The sequence below is a fragment of the Mauremys reevesii genome, linkage group 1, assembly GCF_016161935.1.
Source record: "Mauremys reevesii isolate NIE-2019 linkage group 1, ASM1616193v1, whole genome shotgun sequence".
Taxonomy (NCBI): Eukaryota; Metazoa; Chordata; order Testudines; family Geoemydidae; genus Mauremys; species Mauremys reevesii.
In genome coordinates this window covers 224225193-224241914 of record NC_052623.1, presented here as the reverse complement: position 1 = coordinate 224241914, position 16722 = coordinate 224225193, and the positions used below count along the sequence as shown (strand labels likewise).

The following is a 16722-nucleotide window of genomic DNA, read 5'->3' as shown; positions in this document are numbered from 1 at the left end:
GGGTAGTCAGTAGGCCGAGTGGGGGCAAATCCGGACCACCGGACACTTCGTGATGCACCAAAAAATCCTTCTAGTCACTTACTATTATTGTGGTGTGCAGACGTTTCTCTGGAGGCTGGCCCTTGATTATGCCTTGACCAAGAAATGTGGCCCTTCACAAAAAATAACTGACTGCCCCTGGATAAAGCCCTCGGTGGTGTATGACCAACCTCCCTGAGGGCTCGCCCCTCTCTCTGCCTTACTGCCACAGCTATAGACAAGGAGGCACCCCAGGGGAGCCCCCTAGTTAGGAAAGAGAAGGGTGGCTGGCAGGGTGCTCTCTCTCTGAGGGCTTGGAGACTCTGGGATCTCCTCCCCCTCTTGGTCTGAAATAGTCAGAATCTGATTATTTTCCAGGCGTGCTGCAAAAGACACTGTTTGATAAGGTTTTTGGAGAGGGCAGAGGGTATGTTTCTTAGATAGTGAAGGGGAAGAAAGGCACTTCTCTAGGTGGCTGGCTAAGCTTCTGCTGATGTGCAGGGGCGGCTCTAGGAATTCCGCCGCCCCAAGCAGAGCGGTGCGCCGTGGGGGATGCTCTGGCGGTCGCTGGTCCCGCGGCTCTGGGGGACCTCCCGCAGAAGTGCCTGCGGATTGTCCGCTGGTCCCGCAGATCTGGTGGACCTCCCGCAGGCACACCTGCGGATGGTCCACCGGAGCCGCGGGATCAGCAGACCCTCCGCAGGCATTTCTGCAGGAGGTCCACCGGAGCTGCCTGCCGCCCTGCCGGCAAAATGCCGCCCCAAGCGCGCGCTTGGCGTGCTGGGGTCTGGAGCCGGCCCTGCTGATGTGATCATTTTAATGTTGCTGAGGTTTGAATTGTATTAGTGAATGTTAAGGCACCAAGGGACTTGGATAGGCCTCTTTATAGTTATTTGTAAATTTAAATAAATAAGTATCAACTATGTTATCTACACTAATGGCTCACAGATCTGCCTCTCCACTGTCTCTTGTCTCCTGTCCTATCTAAAAATCTAGGCCTGTCTGACATCGCCTCATGAACGTTCAGCCATCAGCTGAAGCTCAACATGGCCAAAAGAAAGTTCATAATTTTTCCCCTCAAGCCTATATCCCCCCTTTTTCACTCACAATGGATGATGCCACCTATCCTCGTCACAAAAGCCTGTAACTGGGTGTCATCTTTGACTCGGTCCTCTGTCTAGATCAGCAGTTCTCAATCTGCAGGCTGCATGTGGCCCAGTTAGCACACAGCTGTGGTTCAAATCAGCTGTGTGCTAAAGGCCGTGGGCTGCAGGCTGCCCTGCCACACAGTGGGCTCGGTTCCCGGCTGCCCTGCAATGTGGCGGGCTCTGGCATCTGGGCTCCCAGCTGCCCTGACGTGTACCAAGCTGTTGGCTGCCACTGGCCCCGCAGGGTGGAGCTCAGGGTCCCAGCAGCTGGCTGCCGCCCAGCCCACTCCACGGCAGGGCTTGGGGTCCAGGCAGCCAGCTGCTGCCCGGCTCCCCACACAGCATATGTGGCCCATAATGATATATAGGTTGAGAACCACTGGTCTAGATACTCACATCCCAGCTGTATCTACTTCTTGCTGGTTCTTCCTGACTAATGTCTTTAAGATCCACTGTATAGATAAACTTCACCTTATCTCATGTCTCAACTGCAAGTTCCTCCTCTCTGGTCTTGAGAAACCACTTTTTGTTCCACTTATGTTCATTCAAAGCACTTCTGTAAAAATCATTTACTTGTTTTGTCACTTTGACCATTTCCTCCTCTGCATCCCTCCACTCTCTTCCCCCATCTCCACTGCATCAAACGCTATTTGTCTTCCCTTTAAAAGGCCTTCATGGCCTAGCTTCACTCTTATCTGTCATCTCATATACACTTTTGAGATGTGACTATTGCCTCTGTTCTGCCAGTGATTCCAGCTTTCATTGCCCATTTGCTGAAATTGTCAGTTTTCCAAGAACACCTTTGCACTTTCTTCCATGCTGCCCCTTATGCATGGAAAGAGCTCTCCATAAAAGTCCGCAAAGCCACCACCTTGTCCTCCTCAAATCTCCTCTTAAAACTCATCTCGGCTATGTTGCTTCCAAAGTGCTTGGCAATGATTAGGCAGTTGGTGTGCTGTGACTGCTGCTTATTACACCGATCATAATAATTAATTTCTTTGTGCTCCCTCTGTATCAGCGTATTGGCTCTTGCCTCCCTTCCTTGAATTAACTTCTTTCACACAGCTGGAGGTGGAGGCTGCCAGATTGCATTTTTTTTTTAAATGCAGCCTCAGGTTTCCTGTTTTGCCTTATTCTGAGCTCTTTCGCTCAACAGCCTGATTCAAACTCCTTGCCATACACCTCATCTTGGCATGGATGTAAGCAGGGCAGAAATCTCTGTGGCTGAAATGAGTGAAGAAATAATCTATACTTCTGTACGGTTTTCACCTACACCGCCAGTTTGTGCCAACAATGTCGTGACAAATAGAGGTAAGCAAGCCAAATGAAACTGGTGAATCCCAGAGCAAAGGATTTGTCATGCGATATCTACACGAGCTATTGCAGAAATGTTCAGAGCTGGTCATTGATTTTTGGGTGTCCTGCTTGAGACATCTTGGGTTTATTTTTAAAAGTACTGAGCACTTACAACTCTATGGGAAATCAGTGGGAGCTGAAAGAGCACAGCATCTCTTAAAGTAAGGCCCCTAGTAGGATTCTCAGGTTGGGCACCCAAAATCTGTAGCTTTCTTGAGCTTGACTGCATGACGATAGACTGGGGAATTTAAGCCTATGTACATTAATAAAGATGAAGGTACAGATAAATTATTGGCATATATGAATCATATATGAGAGGGAAAAGATCCTGTAGATCATTCTGTCTGTCTTCCAAGGGTGAGTGCAAGATTGTTCATTGTGGAATATTATAGTTTTTCAGTGTTTTCTATAGTCTAGCTTTAAAAGCCCCCCGTGACAGAGCTTCCATCTCTTCTTCCGAGAGACCATTCCACAGCTCAGCACATCTCACTATCTGGAAGATTTTCCTGGGATTCATCTTATATTTTTCCTTTCATAGTTTCCTCTCCCCTCTTGTTGTTTATACCCTTCAGATATTTGCAGGCTGTTATGAAGTCTGCACCTTAGTTGTGGTTAAGTTAAGATTGATTTTAGCTCTCTTAATTTCTCCTTATAATTGCTTCCTTCCAGTCCCCTGATCATTTTTGTTGCTCTTCTCTGAACTCCCCCCAGTTTGCTAATATCTAATAATGAGGTGCCAACATTGAACGTAATATTCCAGGTAGGATCTCATCAGAACTGTGTAGAGAGGGGCTATCGCTTCACTGTCCCAAGAAAAGATGCTTCCGTGTATGCAGCTAAAACACACATTCCTGGTGCCTGGGACTGTTGATGCCACATGCCTAGATATAAATCTGTTTGAACAAAGCTGCATAGGAAACTTCAAATATCCACCTGCCAGTGAAGTCTCACTCAGTTGGTAGGGAACCACCTTGGTTTTGGATATGTTTTCCAGCTGTGTTTCAAGTCCATTACATGGGAGATGGGGATTGTACTGTGTATATTTCAATTAGATGTTTGCAGTCTCTCTTTTGTTTCAAAATCTCCCTTTTTACATTGTCCCCTGCTGAACTAAGGCTAGAGGAACAGAAAAGGGGAAGCTCCTCTTCACAGCCATGTCCCTCTGCCTCCCCAGGAAACAGTGACTGATCACTGTCCACCTCGTTCCTCCAAATCTCCAAATGAAGTATCTTTCTCTGGGCTGAAGCAAGGCTCTTACTACCTCTTATAGGGTCACATCTTGTCATTCCCTGGGGAACAATGCAGATCCCCACAGTCAGCTCTCCAAGAGCTTTGTCCAGTCCTTGTTTAAATGTCCTGTGTGTAAAAGAGTTCCCTCCTCTTCCTTTGGGGTGACTCTTCTCCAGTCTCACAGGTTCTTCACTGTTAGGAAATATTTCGTGATTATCCAGTGAGAGATTTCCACCTCTTGTTCAGTTTCATCTCATCTTGGTTTTTTCCCTTTCCCCACACAAAGCCTCTCTCCTCATGTGATACCATAAAAGCTGAGATCAGCAGAGGCCCTTAGGCCTACGGCACCTTGGTTCAACAGGGCAGAACTACAGGCACTGAATTCTCACTGGAGGACCCTCAACTCTGGAGTTTGCTTTCCTTCTTAGTTGGATGGATCCTGCCAAGACTCAGATTCAGCCAGTATGCGCTGGTGCAGCATATCAGGACTGCTTGCATGCTGCTACCTTATTCTCCAAAATTTAAGTTTTCATGTGTTTTAAAGTCTCTAGATGTAATGGTTGGTTGGAGAAATGCACTCAGCTCCTGTTTTCAAGGCTAATGGATGCAGTGATCTCTATCTGTGTTTGCAGGATCTGAAACAATAACTCTGTGTGGTGTGAACTGCCCTATTTATCTCAGTGGGAGCCAAGCCAGATACACAAGGATAACAGTGTTGACATTTCAAGTATTAATTATTTCATTGCTCACCTGTTGAAGTCCCGGGAGGTGGGCATGCACAAACCTCCCCTCAACTGGGCAGTGCGTGAACCGCTGGCTGGGGGAGACTAGCCCCCAGCCCCGCCCCTTCTGCCCAGGGCCTTGCCCCTTCCACCGGAGCCCAGAGCCCTCCCACTGTGGCTGCCAGCCCCTGCCCCAGGCTAGTGCCCCCAGCCCTGGAGGGAGGGAGGGCGATGCCAGTGCAGCCCCCTGCAACGCCAGGAGGGTGGGCAATGTGGCCCCAGCCCCTGGAGCTGGGCTGCAGTGTGGGAAGCAGCAGGGAGCCTAGTGGTGGAGCATGGGTGGACCATGCCTGTCTGGGGAGGCACAGCCTCCTCCAGCCTATGATACCTGCTGCCCATGGCTAAAGGCCCTTTCCCCAGGCTAAGGAGAGGAGCCACTGAACCCAAGGCTCAAATAATTATGGGTGACAACAAAATAAATCAGCTCACTGTAAGCATGTAGGAAAGGAGAGGGATGATCCTATTATGAAGGTCTGTGCAATCTACTGTGAGTGATGCCTCACTTTTGGCACCATGAGTGATTGGCCTTGGGAGAGTACTGCCACTTTCCCCAGTCAAGGAGGGGCCAAACCTAAGGAGCTTAGTAGAGCCCAAAGGAGCACTTGACCCCTTCTGAAGGAGAGCCAAGCTCAAGAAGCCCAGTGGTGTATATGTGCCTCAGTCAGGGGAAACCAAACACGCAGAGCCCACAGGTGTCTTTGCAGGGGGAACCAAGCCCAAGGATCATGCATGATCACATTTTGAACATCTATACAATTGACTGAGTGATGTCTTGCGGCTGGATCTTGGAAGGGCACAGACTTTATTTTGGTTTGTTTCCATCTGCACCATGGATCCTGAGTCTGCTGACCTTGATAGTCTGGTTCAAGGACTTTTAGTTTCCCCAGCCTTTGGGGAAGGGGCAAGATTAGGAAAGTGTATGTGGGTTCAAGGGATATTGATAACTTATTGGGACTAACTGACTAAGGCAGATGAACTTCTAGGGGTACATTTATTTCTGGCTTGTGATTCTTTCATTGTACATGTGCGAAAAGCCCAGTGAGAGGGCCATTTAAAAGTCAAAATAATAACATAAAGATATATTGAATAGGACATAGCCAGCACAGTTACAATTGTAAGCAAGCAAGGAAGATGTAAGCAAGCAACTGTAGCTATCACGATTTTATTTTAGTCTTTCCTCATTCATATTGTGCTGAAATTAGTTTTTCATGGCAGCAGGAGCTTTGGTTCTGTGGGAAAGGTGCAACGTCTGGACTGGGAGGTTGAAAGAGGAGGGTCCGGGATGCATACTCTGTTTTTTTGAGAAGAGGGGAGAGAGGGAGGAACTGAAAAGTTTGGACAAGCGACTTCTCAGAACTGTGAAAATAGACTTCAGTGTTAAGTGTGAGCAGATATTTATCTTCTATTTGAGCTATTTTCTGTTTATAATCAATGTGTGCAAAAGATTATGTGATGGAGATGGAGCTCCCCCTTCCCTCCTAACATCAGGCTTTGCGGGATTTCTCAGGCCCTCAGACTGAGTCCAATATCTTGAGGCACTCAACAGCCACACTGTGCTAGTAAAACTATAATAATAATAATTAATAATGAATTGTTATCCAAAGGTCTCATCCTAGGCATTGTACAGAGATGAGTGAAGACATGATCAATGTCAGAGGAAGGGAGTAACTTCTCCATCTGAAACTGCAGGAAGAATTCTGGAGAAGCAGAATGTAGTTATATGATTAGGAACCTGGACAGGATGCTGAGGTTAAAACCACCTACTCAGGCAGAAAGTACCAGGACATCTTTAAATCAACATGTGGAGAAGGTCTTATTTTTACACTGTATCTGAAAAGTAGCAGCTCCAGGAGCACAAAATCATTCTTCAGCATCACAATGGAACATTGGAGTCAGTAATGATTCTTCAGTAACAACACTCCTTATTGAGTCATATGCACTATCCCCGTCCACACAGTGCCCTACCTGGACTCTGAGATATTGGGGTCAGTTCTGATTAAGAGGAAGGTGCTCCCTTATCAGGAGTGCTCCCTGCCACAAAAAATGCCGTAGCACTGTGCAGGGCTGTTGAGTTCAGTGCTGTGGAATTACTGATGCCTGGGTAGTGCAGATGTAGGCAGCCATTTCTGGGTATGGATATATTATTAAAGGAACTATAGGGAGATGTAAGCAGTGCATCCCTTTTGGGGTATAAAATCTATAGCCTTCTCTGTAGCCATAAGCTGTTTGGGACAGGAATGCTGTTATTGTTGGACCCATTTATAAATTGTCCGGTACCATGTGTGACAGCTGTCAATGGGGATGCATAGTCAGGTAGGTATATACACCATACATTTACCATGGTTCCTGGTTTTTCTCTTCCAGCTCCCCAGCACGGGTCATCTGGCCTATACAGCTTGGCTGTAGGTGTTGGGACACTGATTGCCCTCGTGGTGATTGCAGTGGTAGTTTGGAGGATTGGTGAGTTTGGAGTTTGGAGGATTGGTGAGTGTCCAAAGAGAATTGATGTGAACAACCTGAGATCACAAGATGGGAGATCTGTTCTCAATTCACCTAAGCAGACAAGGCAAGATTCTGATTACCGTTATACTATGGCAAATCAGGAGTAACGCCACTGAAAACACTGGAGATACTCTAGCTTTTCACCCTGTAAAGGAAAGCAGAAACTTGCCTACAGCTTACTGAGGTTACCCCCTATGGAGACCCCAGAGGGTAGATCCTTTAACTAGTCCTTGTTTCCTAGTTAAAGGAAGAGCAATGAAATATAATGAAAGGTTGGTTTTTTGTTTTTTTGTTTTTTTCACATTTGTCTACTGTTAGACAGTGAATTGAGAAATAAAAGTATTAGTGGTATGACATTCTTAGTGTAGCGTGCACAAGAAGGTGCTAAACCCCATATGCATATGCTGCTGTGAGCTGTGGTCACACCTTTTCCACTTCTCATCCTGTGAAGCGATCACACCCTCGGTTCGTGACCTTTTTCCCTGTCTTGCTTTCAGAGGGCTAAGTTCTGCTCTCACAGGACTAAGTAACTGCATCCACTGAAGTCTGTGGAGTTATCCAAGTGCCAGAGGAAGATCAGCCCTATAGTGCACACAACTGATCAAATTCAGAGGTGATGTAAAGAGTGGTGCAAATTACACAAAGGGCCTGTGATTCCGTTGCCTTGTATAGTTGTTTATACTTTTATTCCTGACTCTCACGTCCCTGACTTAATTACAGTCCATCCTTTCCACATGGCTGTTGTGTTCTGCCCAAGATGGCTACATTTTCACAAGTGGGTGTGCAATCCCAGCATGTATCCCCGCTATAGAATGCTCTAAAATGCTTCAGAGTGAATAGAAAGAGAAAAGTCATTATGATTCCTTTGCAGATAGCTCCTGTCCTAGATGCCCTGACCAGTGGTTTGGTTACAGGAACAGCTGTTACTTCTTCTCCAAGATGAAAAAGGATTGGAATTCCAGCCAGGCATCCTGTTCTGCAGAAGGATCACATCTCTTGGTGATCAATGATGCCAAGAAAATGGTAAAAGTCTGTCAGTATCATTATATGAGGCTCTTTCATTGTCTTGCAAATGCTTCTGTAATTTGCCTCCAGTGCATGCTATCATGCTGACACCAATTTACTATAAAGGGATGAAAAAACCCTTCATTATAACAATATTATGCAGGAGGCTGACATTTTCAGTCTACATCTAAGGTTCCCATGGGGAGGTTATGATCAGCAGTCAGGGAAAAATGTTGCATGGAAGCCTTTTTCCATCCTCTGGCCCGTGTCCCTGCCCCCACCAGCTTTCCACTGCTGAGAGTTAGCTTAGCTCAGCTAGTCTCAGCAAATTAATGCAATTGTGTGGGTGATACTGGAAGCCATCTGTTTGTAAGCTCTTTAACCTCCAGGTTCCAGGTAGGGGGCACAAAATTGATGACCATGAGAGTGTTTCAGGCACCAGGCAAACAAGGCAAAGCTAGTTGGGACTCTTGCTTAAGCAAATCCTGACCACAGTCCTTGCTGCTGGGAGCCGTCCTCAACCTCCGTACAACTCATTTTTCTACTGCCAGAAATCCTCCCTGACCCCTCTGCTGAAAGTTTCCCACTGACTTCTCAGTTCCTGGGGCCTCCCTTGATATCTCCTGTCATGAGTTCCACATACAATGGATTTTTCTTCTATAAATCACCCCTGTACTCCAGCCACGTGCTACTGCATTCCTTATGCTGCATAGGCTGTGACCCATAGGCTCCCTTTTGCTCAAAACATTCTTTGATTTCCTGGAGATGTTTCCCAATCTGGCCTATCTCCACACGGCCAGAAGCCTCCCCTGGTTTCTCCAAGCTTCCATTCCCCAGGCATCTCTCTGGCTCCTTCTAGTCCCTTGCCTCACAAAGACACTTCATTGCTAGAGCTTCTATGGAAGATGTCAGCTTTGTTGTTTTGTTTCCTTGCATCACCATTCCTGGCAGCAGGCAGCGTGAAGTATTTATGATGATTTAGTTAGAAACACAGTGGGGCTAATTCTAGTGATTTCCTCAACTTTTGTGGATTTATTCCAAGGTGGAATTTATTGTGTACAATTATTCTTTCTATGAACAGTGAACACAAGCTAAAAGTCAGACAAATGGAAATGAGAGCCTGTAGGGCAGGGGTAGACTGACTACGGCCTGGGGGCTGCATCCAGCCCTCCAGATGTTTTAATCTGGCCCTCGAGCTCCTGATGGAGAGCCAGGCCTGGGGCTTGCCCCGCTCCATTGCTCCAGCCAGGGAATGGGGTCAGGGGCTTGCCCTGCTCTGTGCAGCTCCCAGAAGCAGTGCCATGTCCCCCCTCTGGATCCTACGCATAGGGGCAGCCAAGGGGCTCAGCATGCTGCCCCCAGGAACCCCGGCCAATGAGAGCTGCAGGGGCGGTGCCTGCGGACAGGGCAGCACACAGCCACCTGGTCGAGCCTCTGCATAGGAGCCGGAGGATTGAGATGCTGCTGCTTTTGGGAGCTGCTTGAGGTAAGCGCCGCCTGGAGCCTGCACCCCGAACCCCTTCCTGCACTCAACCCCCCTGCCCCAGCCCTGATCCGCCTCCTGCCCTCTGAACTTCTCAGTCCCAGCCTGCAGCACCCTCCTGCACCTCCATCCCCTCAGCCCCACCCCAGAGCCTGCACCTCCAGCCGGTGCCCTGACCCCCCACCCCCACACTCCAACCTCCTGCCCCAGCCAGGAGCCTCCTCCCACACCCTGAACTCCTCATATCTGGCCCCACCCCAGAGCCTGCACCCTCAGCCGGAGCCCTCACCCTCTCCCGTACCCCAACACCCAATTTCGTGAGCATTCATGGCCCGCCATACAATTTCCATACCCAGATGTGGCCCTCAGGCCAAAAAGTTTGCCCACCCCAGCTGTGGGGGAAAAGTTCTTGTCTTAATGAAACCTTAATGCTGCCCTGCCAATGCCTATTCCAGTCCTGTGCTCCCCACGTAGCTCTGCCAATGCCTCTCAATCCTGCCCTGTAGCCGCACTGACTTCAGCCTGTGCACCTCTGTCCTGACTTGGTCTGAAAATGCCCTGTAGCTTTTAATGTAGGACCCTTATCTGAGAGAGAGAGAGAGTGTGTGTGTTCATTCACTTAGTGCCCTGGGAACTTCCTTTGCAGTATCAACACACAAGGCACCTCAAGTTGTGATTTGCTGCTTTCTGAACACAGTGTGTGCTACATGTTTCAAGACAGGAGTCCTAGGATCGAGCTGCTGCTTACCCCCTAATTATAAAAAGAAGAGTTTGGGGAACACAAGGCAGGGACAGCAGCAAAGGAGACAAGCTATCAGCATTTCTTAAGGTGAAAGCAGAGGTCTTGCCACCCACATGAAGAGTAGTTAAGGTCCTTCATTTGCAGTTTTTACTGAAAAATTCCCAATTTTTACAAAAGTAATTATTCAGTTTTTATTGTTTTTTTTTCATTCAATTTTGGGCCACTTATGTACATGAGTAAAATCCAAAGTATTCCATTAGTTAGATGTGTTTATGTTAATAAAGTTAGTCTAAGTGTAAAGTGTGAGACTGTTGGTCAAAGTAAGGCAATGTGGTAGAAGATACGCACGCACTTGCATGTGTGTACATATGGTGACAAACTGTTAATGTACAGTTCATTAAATAAACCACAGCATTAAACTGCTTTTACTTTCAATACTCTTACTTTTTTGTTAATTTTTTCCCCTGTCCTTCTGTCCCCCCTTCCCCCATATTAACGAGGATATTTACCCAGAAAACTGTCAAGTTTTTGCACTGATTTTTACACATTTTAAATTTTTTGTAGTAAACATGAAATTCCCAGGAAATTTTAAACAAAATAATCACTGAAAATAAAGGTCCTTGAGAATAGTCAGGCTTAGCTGGTATATTTTGCTCCCTCACCTTTGATCGCTCCGTTTGCCTATCCAGACTTGAATTTTCAGGTTGATTTTGATTAATTCCTTTGTCCTTCCCCACTCCCTTCTAGCACCTTTTCTTGGAAATGCACATAGGTTACCACTGGATTGGTCTGAGGAACAGCACGGGCAGTGGCTGGACCTGGGAAGATGGCTCAAAACTCAACAATACAAAGTGAGTTTGATTTCAGTTTTTAAAAAAAAACAGCAGCACTCTGAAGAGCTAGATCCTCAGCTATTAACAGTGTTTATCAGTCCTTACTCAGGCAAAACTACTGAGGTATAGGTACAGCACCATAGCTATGCTGGCATAACCCCTCAGTGCAGATGCATCCTACACTGAGGGAAGGGTTTATTCTGTCAGTGTAGGAACACCATATTCTTGGGGGATGCACAGGTGCCGACTTTTTTCTTTCCTAATGGGTGCTCCATCCCCACTCCACCCCGAGCCCTTCCCCCACTCTACCCCTTCCCCCAAGGCCCCACTCTCACTCTGCCTCTTCCCGCTTCTGCTCCGCCCCCTCCCCCGAGCATGTCCTGCCTTGCTCTGCCTCTTCTGACCCCCTCTCTGCCCCTTTCCCTCAGTGCCCGCCGCTGAGCACCCACTATTTTTTTCCATGGGTGCTCCAGCCCTGGAGCACCCACAGAGTCAGTGCCTATGGCTAGGGGGACAGAAGCATTCTTCTGTTGACCTTGCTGCTTTGACACCAGGGATTAGGTCAGCATATCTGAGGCATTCAGGGGGTGTGGATTTTTCTCATCTCTGAGTGCTGTAGGTATGTTGACCTAAATTCTAAGTGTAGACCAGACCTTATGCACTGTCAAATGCTACTCTACCACCATCAGCATGACTCCAAAGCCATTGAGCCTTTTTCTCTACCACTCTAACCCAAGACCCGCTTAATGCCAACTGGCAAAGGGGTGCAGAGGAGCTACAGGGGACTCCTGGGTTTGGTATTTGCATTCTAGTTCACCAAAGAATGTCATGTGAGGTCTCAAATAAAATCCGATGTCACACTGGTCATCTATATAATTGTGAAACACATGTACGCATGTTATGTAAGGAGTTATGTAAATACACTAAAAACCAAGTTCTTATAGACCAGGGGTCTCAAACTCAAATGACCACGAGGGCCACATGAGGACTAGTGCATTGACCCGAGGGCCGCATCACTGACACACACCTCTCGCTGCCTCTGGCCCCGCCCCCACTCCACCCCTTCCATTAGGCCCCGCCTCTTCCCACCCCTTCCCTGCCCCATTCCAACCCCTTCCCCAAGTCCCCACCCCAACGCTGCCCCAGGGGGTGCAGAAAGGGTGCAGGGTGTGGTGGGGGCTCAGGGCTGGGAGTTGGTGTGTGGGGTGCAAGAGGGTGATGGGTGTGGCACGGGGTGCAGGGTGCAGCAGGTGGCTCAGGGCAGGGAGTGTAGGAGGGGTGTGGGATGCGGCAGGGGGCTCAGGGCAGGGAGTTGGGTGCAGGAGGGGTGCGGGGTGTGGCAGGAGGCCCAGGGCAGGGAGTTGGGTGCAGGAGGGGTGTGGGGTGCGGCAGGGGGCTAAGGGCAGGGAATTGGGGTACAGGAGGGGTTCAGGGTGTGAGCTCCAGCCCGGTGCCGCTTACCTAGAGCGGCTCTGGGGTGGCAGTGGCATGCACTGGGGCCAGGGCAGGCTCCCTGCCTGCCTGCTCTGGCCCCCGGCCCCGCGCCGCTCCATTCCAGGAAGCAGCTGGAACCGTGTCCCTGCAGCCCCTGGGGGAGGGGCTCAGGGTTCCGTGCATGCGCTGCTCTTGCCGCTCTTCCAGGTACCTCCCATGAAGCTCCCATTGGCTGCGGTTCCCTGTTCCCAGCCAATGGGAGCTGTGGGGGACGGTGCCTGGAAGGAGGCAATGCAGGAGCCCTCTGCCTCCTTTTCCCCCCCCCGCCCCCCCAGACCGAAGGAGCGCGCTGCCAGCTGCTTCAGAGAGCAGCTTGGGGCTCACAGGGGACAATCCCGCAGGTAGGCAGAGGGGCGGGGAGCTTGGCGGGCCACACGCAAGAGCCCCGCGGGCTGCTGTGTATTTGAGATCCCTGTTATAGACTGTGTCTAGGGACTGGTCACTGGCAATAACAGGTTTTCTGACAGACAAGAAATGTTTATCTATATGGCTGTTTACGTGCTAATTAAGTATTGTGTGGTTCACAGTGGGTCTCCTCTTATCAGTCTAAACTGAATGTTAATCATAGAACTGGAAGGGACCTTGAGAGGTCATCTAGTCCAGTCCCCTGCACTCATGGCAGGGCTAAGTATTATCTAGACCATTCCTTAATGAAGGATTGTAAAACATCACAGAGAGAAAAATAACAGGAAGAAGCACACAGTGGAGTAGGGGGAGAGAACACTATCTTGAGGTGCACATCAAAAGTTTACCCTACTATATTTGGGAGACAAGACAACACCATGTCATCCTTCACCTAGGAAGTAAATGGGTAGCCTGTTTGCTTCATGAAAGAGGGGTCTTGTTCTCAGCTAGGTTTAGTTGAAAACACTTGAGAGAACTGTGGATGAGATAAGCTTCTTTAGACAGGAATGTAACTTGTTAGTTAAATTTAGTCTCTAGAAAGTGTGTTATGATTTTCTTTTGTATGTAACCATTTGTTTCTAATACTCATACTCACTATCACTTGCATCTCTATGCGTTGATCATAAATTTAGTCTTGTTTTTACTATAAATACATCTCAGTGCTGTGGTGTTAAGCAAAATGCTGGTCCTGAGTTGAATCTGATAAGCTGTTGTACTGTTCCTTTGGGAACAGCAGGCCTAGTAATTCTGTAAGTGTCTAGTATACTGGGGCTGAACACTTCAGGGAAGGCTCAGAGGACTTGGGGTTGGTGTGTGCCTATTACTAAGAGAGTGAGGCCTGAACGGCAGTTACTTGTGTTACAGCAGGCACAGGCAAGACTGCCTCATGCTAATGGCAGGTGGTGGTGAGATACCGCACAGCCCTGGGTTCTCCTGGGGAGCGTCACAGCCACTTCGCACAGTATGAAGTCATTTACACCTGTGAAAAGTAGCTATAAAATCTTATAGCTCTGAAGCTGATGCTACCTGCATCTCTGTAAATCAAGAATTATTCTACTGAAGTTAATAGTTTACACTGGTTACAGTTAAACTGGTTTAAATCAGATCAGAATCAAGCCCTACTTTTCTGATTTTTGGGAGCATTTCACACCCAGTTTGCACTGGTGCAAGTGGCACAAAAAGTTCAAGGCAGTGGAGAATTAGGCCTGGTCTATGCTTAAAATTTAGGTCGACATAGATATGCCACTCAGGTGTGAAAAATCCACCTGCCTGAGTGTCGTAGGTGTGCTGACCTAAGCCCTTCTGCCGGTAGGTCAACAGAAGAATGCTTCCATTGACCTAGCTACTGTCACCTGGGGAGGTGGTGTTCCTACACTGGCATAGCTACGGCTATAGTCTCTATAATGTAGACATGGCATAGGCCCTTTGGCGTTAGTAAAATTATTCTGGATTTACAGCAGCATAAACCAGCATTTGAGCCTTCATTTTTGCTCATTCTGTTGCCTGAGTAAGGACCTCAGGGTTTGGCCCTGGGGCTTTAATGGAAGAACACTTTCCCTCTCTCTAGCACCTTCTCAAAGTACTCCAGGTAATGAGCTAGCCTGATACCCTCTCTGTGGGGGAGCTCAGTGTTGGTATTCCTATTTTGCAGATATGGAAGGTAAGGCCCAGAGAAGTGAGCAAGCATGCACAGGGTCACGCAGTGTGTCACTGACAGAAGTAGAGTGAGGCTCTCATGACTCCCCATTCTGTGCTCTAGCTTCTTGACTGATTTCCCTTTGGAATTCCAACTTTCATGTTCTAAAGAAATCCTGGAAGGAAATTGTCTCTTGCTGAGGCTCCCAGATTTGCCACTCTCATCCTGACCCAGAAGGCCCCTGGCACGAACACACACATTGCTCAAGTTGCCAAAGTTATTCATTGCGTCCTTGGGCCAGGGGGGTTGTTCTATATACGCAGTCTCTATTAGTGTCAGTTCTGGATTCAGTGACAGCTGCCCCTTCTGCGGCTGTTCCCGTCACCTCCCCCCGACAACCATAAAGAGTTTTCTGCCTTGCCTTTTAGTGGTGACTCTTACTATTTCTCCTCAGTCTGTGTTCTCTGTTTCTCTTTTGCAGGGTCATCTCTAACAGCCCCGTGCAGCACTGTGGCGTCCTGGTGAAGGGTGCTCTCCATGCCTCCAGCTGTGCAGTTGATTTCCCATGGATCTGTGAGAAATCCCCCAAGTAACCTCCTCCTGCACTTTCCCACAGAATAGTCTTCACTCACACCCGGCCAATGGATCTGGACCCCAACAGTGCATCCAGACATGCCTAATCCTTGTTCCCAGTGGGGCCAGGCTGCTGATACTCCTAGTAGGAGCTTTGTGTCACCATTGCCCTCTGTTGAAATTGCACAGCCATGTAGGAGACTGAAATCTGATTCATGGACTTTCAGCTCGCTGAGGCTGGAGCTCTGAGGGTGAGTTCTGTGCAGAAAACCTAGATCCATTTGCAGTCCTCATCTTTCAGGGCTGGGAGCATAGCAGAGACCTGCTGACATTATCTTTGTTGCCATGGAAAAGACCTGAGTATGATTCCCAGTCTTAGTCTTTCTCACTCTGCCCTAGTGCCTAAGTTATTAGTGTGACAGCGGCTCGGCCCAGCGACCCCATAGGGTTACACTTCTGTGTTGAGCGACAGTCCTGTGGCACCTTATAGACTAACAGAAGTATTGGACATGAACTTTCATGGGTGAATACCCACTTTGTCAGCATGAGGTTGATGGATTTCCACTCCATGCGGCTAAATGCAGTGCCTTGCAGCAGCATGGTGTAAAGTACTTCTGTGTTGCTGAGCAGATGATAGACTTTATTTTCAGTCCATGTTTCTCATTTCTTTGGCACCAGGAATGCTGCAGAAGCTGGACCTTCTGCCTCTACTGAATTTTTCTCTACTTGCTGTGCAGTAAACTGGCTTCCATTCCACTCCCAAAATCTGTGTCTCATTTGTTCCCCAAGACAGGAGTGCTGTGAAGGGAACAGAGGAAGGTGAAATGAGAATGGGTGACCTTTGTCAGCCTAGAAATGAAAGTAAACTTCTAACTCTAATAACTGAGGTGACACGGTGGGGGGGCGGGGAGAGAATGGGTAAATGTTGATTTCACTGTACACACAAACTGATGAAAAAAATCTTTCCATTGATCATCAAAATTTACAGAGAGGCAAAGTAAGAGGAATGCTGCTTGAGAACTTATTAGAGTTTGATTTAAGGTTATTTGCTTTGTGTATTTTGGCTTGTGATGTTGACAATTTGTGTTTTAAAGGTTAGACAGCTTTAACTTTTTGAATTTCAACATCTACTGTCATTAAATATTGCCTGACTTCTCCATAATTTGCCACAACTATAACATTTAAATAGATAAAAATCTAAAATAATATTTAACATAGATATTAGCCATTGAAATAATAAAATAATAAAAATCTAATTCTGCCAGGCCTAATTTATGGGTCTCCTTTAGCTTGAGTGGTTCAGGTCTATGCTTCTGAAGTAGTTATTATTTATTTAATAATCACATGTATTATGGTAGTGCCTAGGGACCAACTACGAATAGGTCCCCATTGTGCTCACCGCGGGACAGACACAGAGTAATAGATCATAGAATCATAGAATCTCAGGGTTGGAAGGGACCTCAGGAGGTCATCTAGTCCAACCCCCTGCTCAAAGCAGGACCAAACCCAACTAAG

The 16722-nt window shown here is 47.8% G+C and overlaps 1 protein-coding gene across 5 annotated transcripts in view; it reads left to right on the top strand.

Moving 5' to 3' along the window:
* KLRG1 (killer cell lectin like receptor G1) overlaps positions 1-16722 on the top strand; it is a 17207-nt gene extending 485 nt beyond the window's left edge. Inside the window, exons 1-5 of one of the 5 annotated variants that reach the window (XM_039536503.1) lie at positions 827-2477; positions 6899-7018; positions 7908-8059; positions 11014-11117; positions 15116-16722. In XM_039536503.1, coding sequence (XP_039392437.1) covers positions 2360-2477; positions 6899-7018; positions 7908-8059; positions 11014-11117; positions 15116-15227 — 606 coding nt within the window. In that variant the 5' untranslated portion in view covers positions 827-2359 and the 3' untranslated portion in view covers positions 15228-16722. Of the gene's footprint in view, positions 1-826; positions 5918-6898; positions 7019-7907; positions 8060-11013; positions 11118-15115 lie in introns of those variants that run through there. The other 4 variants (XM_039536510.1, XM_039536499.1, XM_039536489.1 and 1 more) reach the window with 4 other exon arrangements.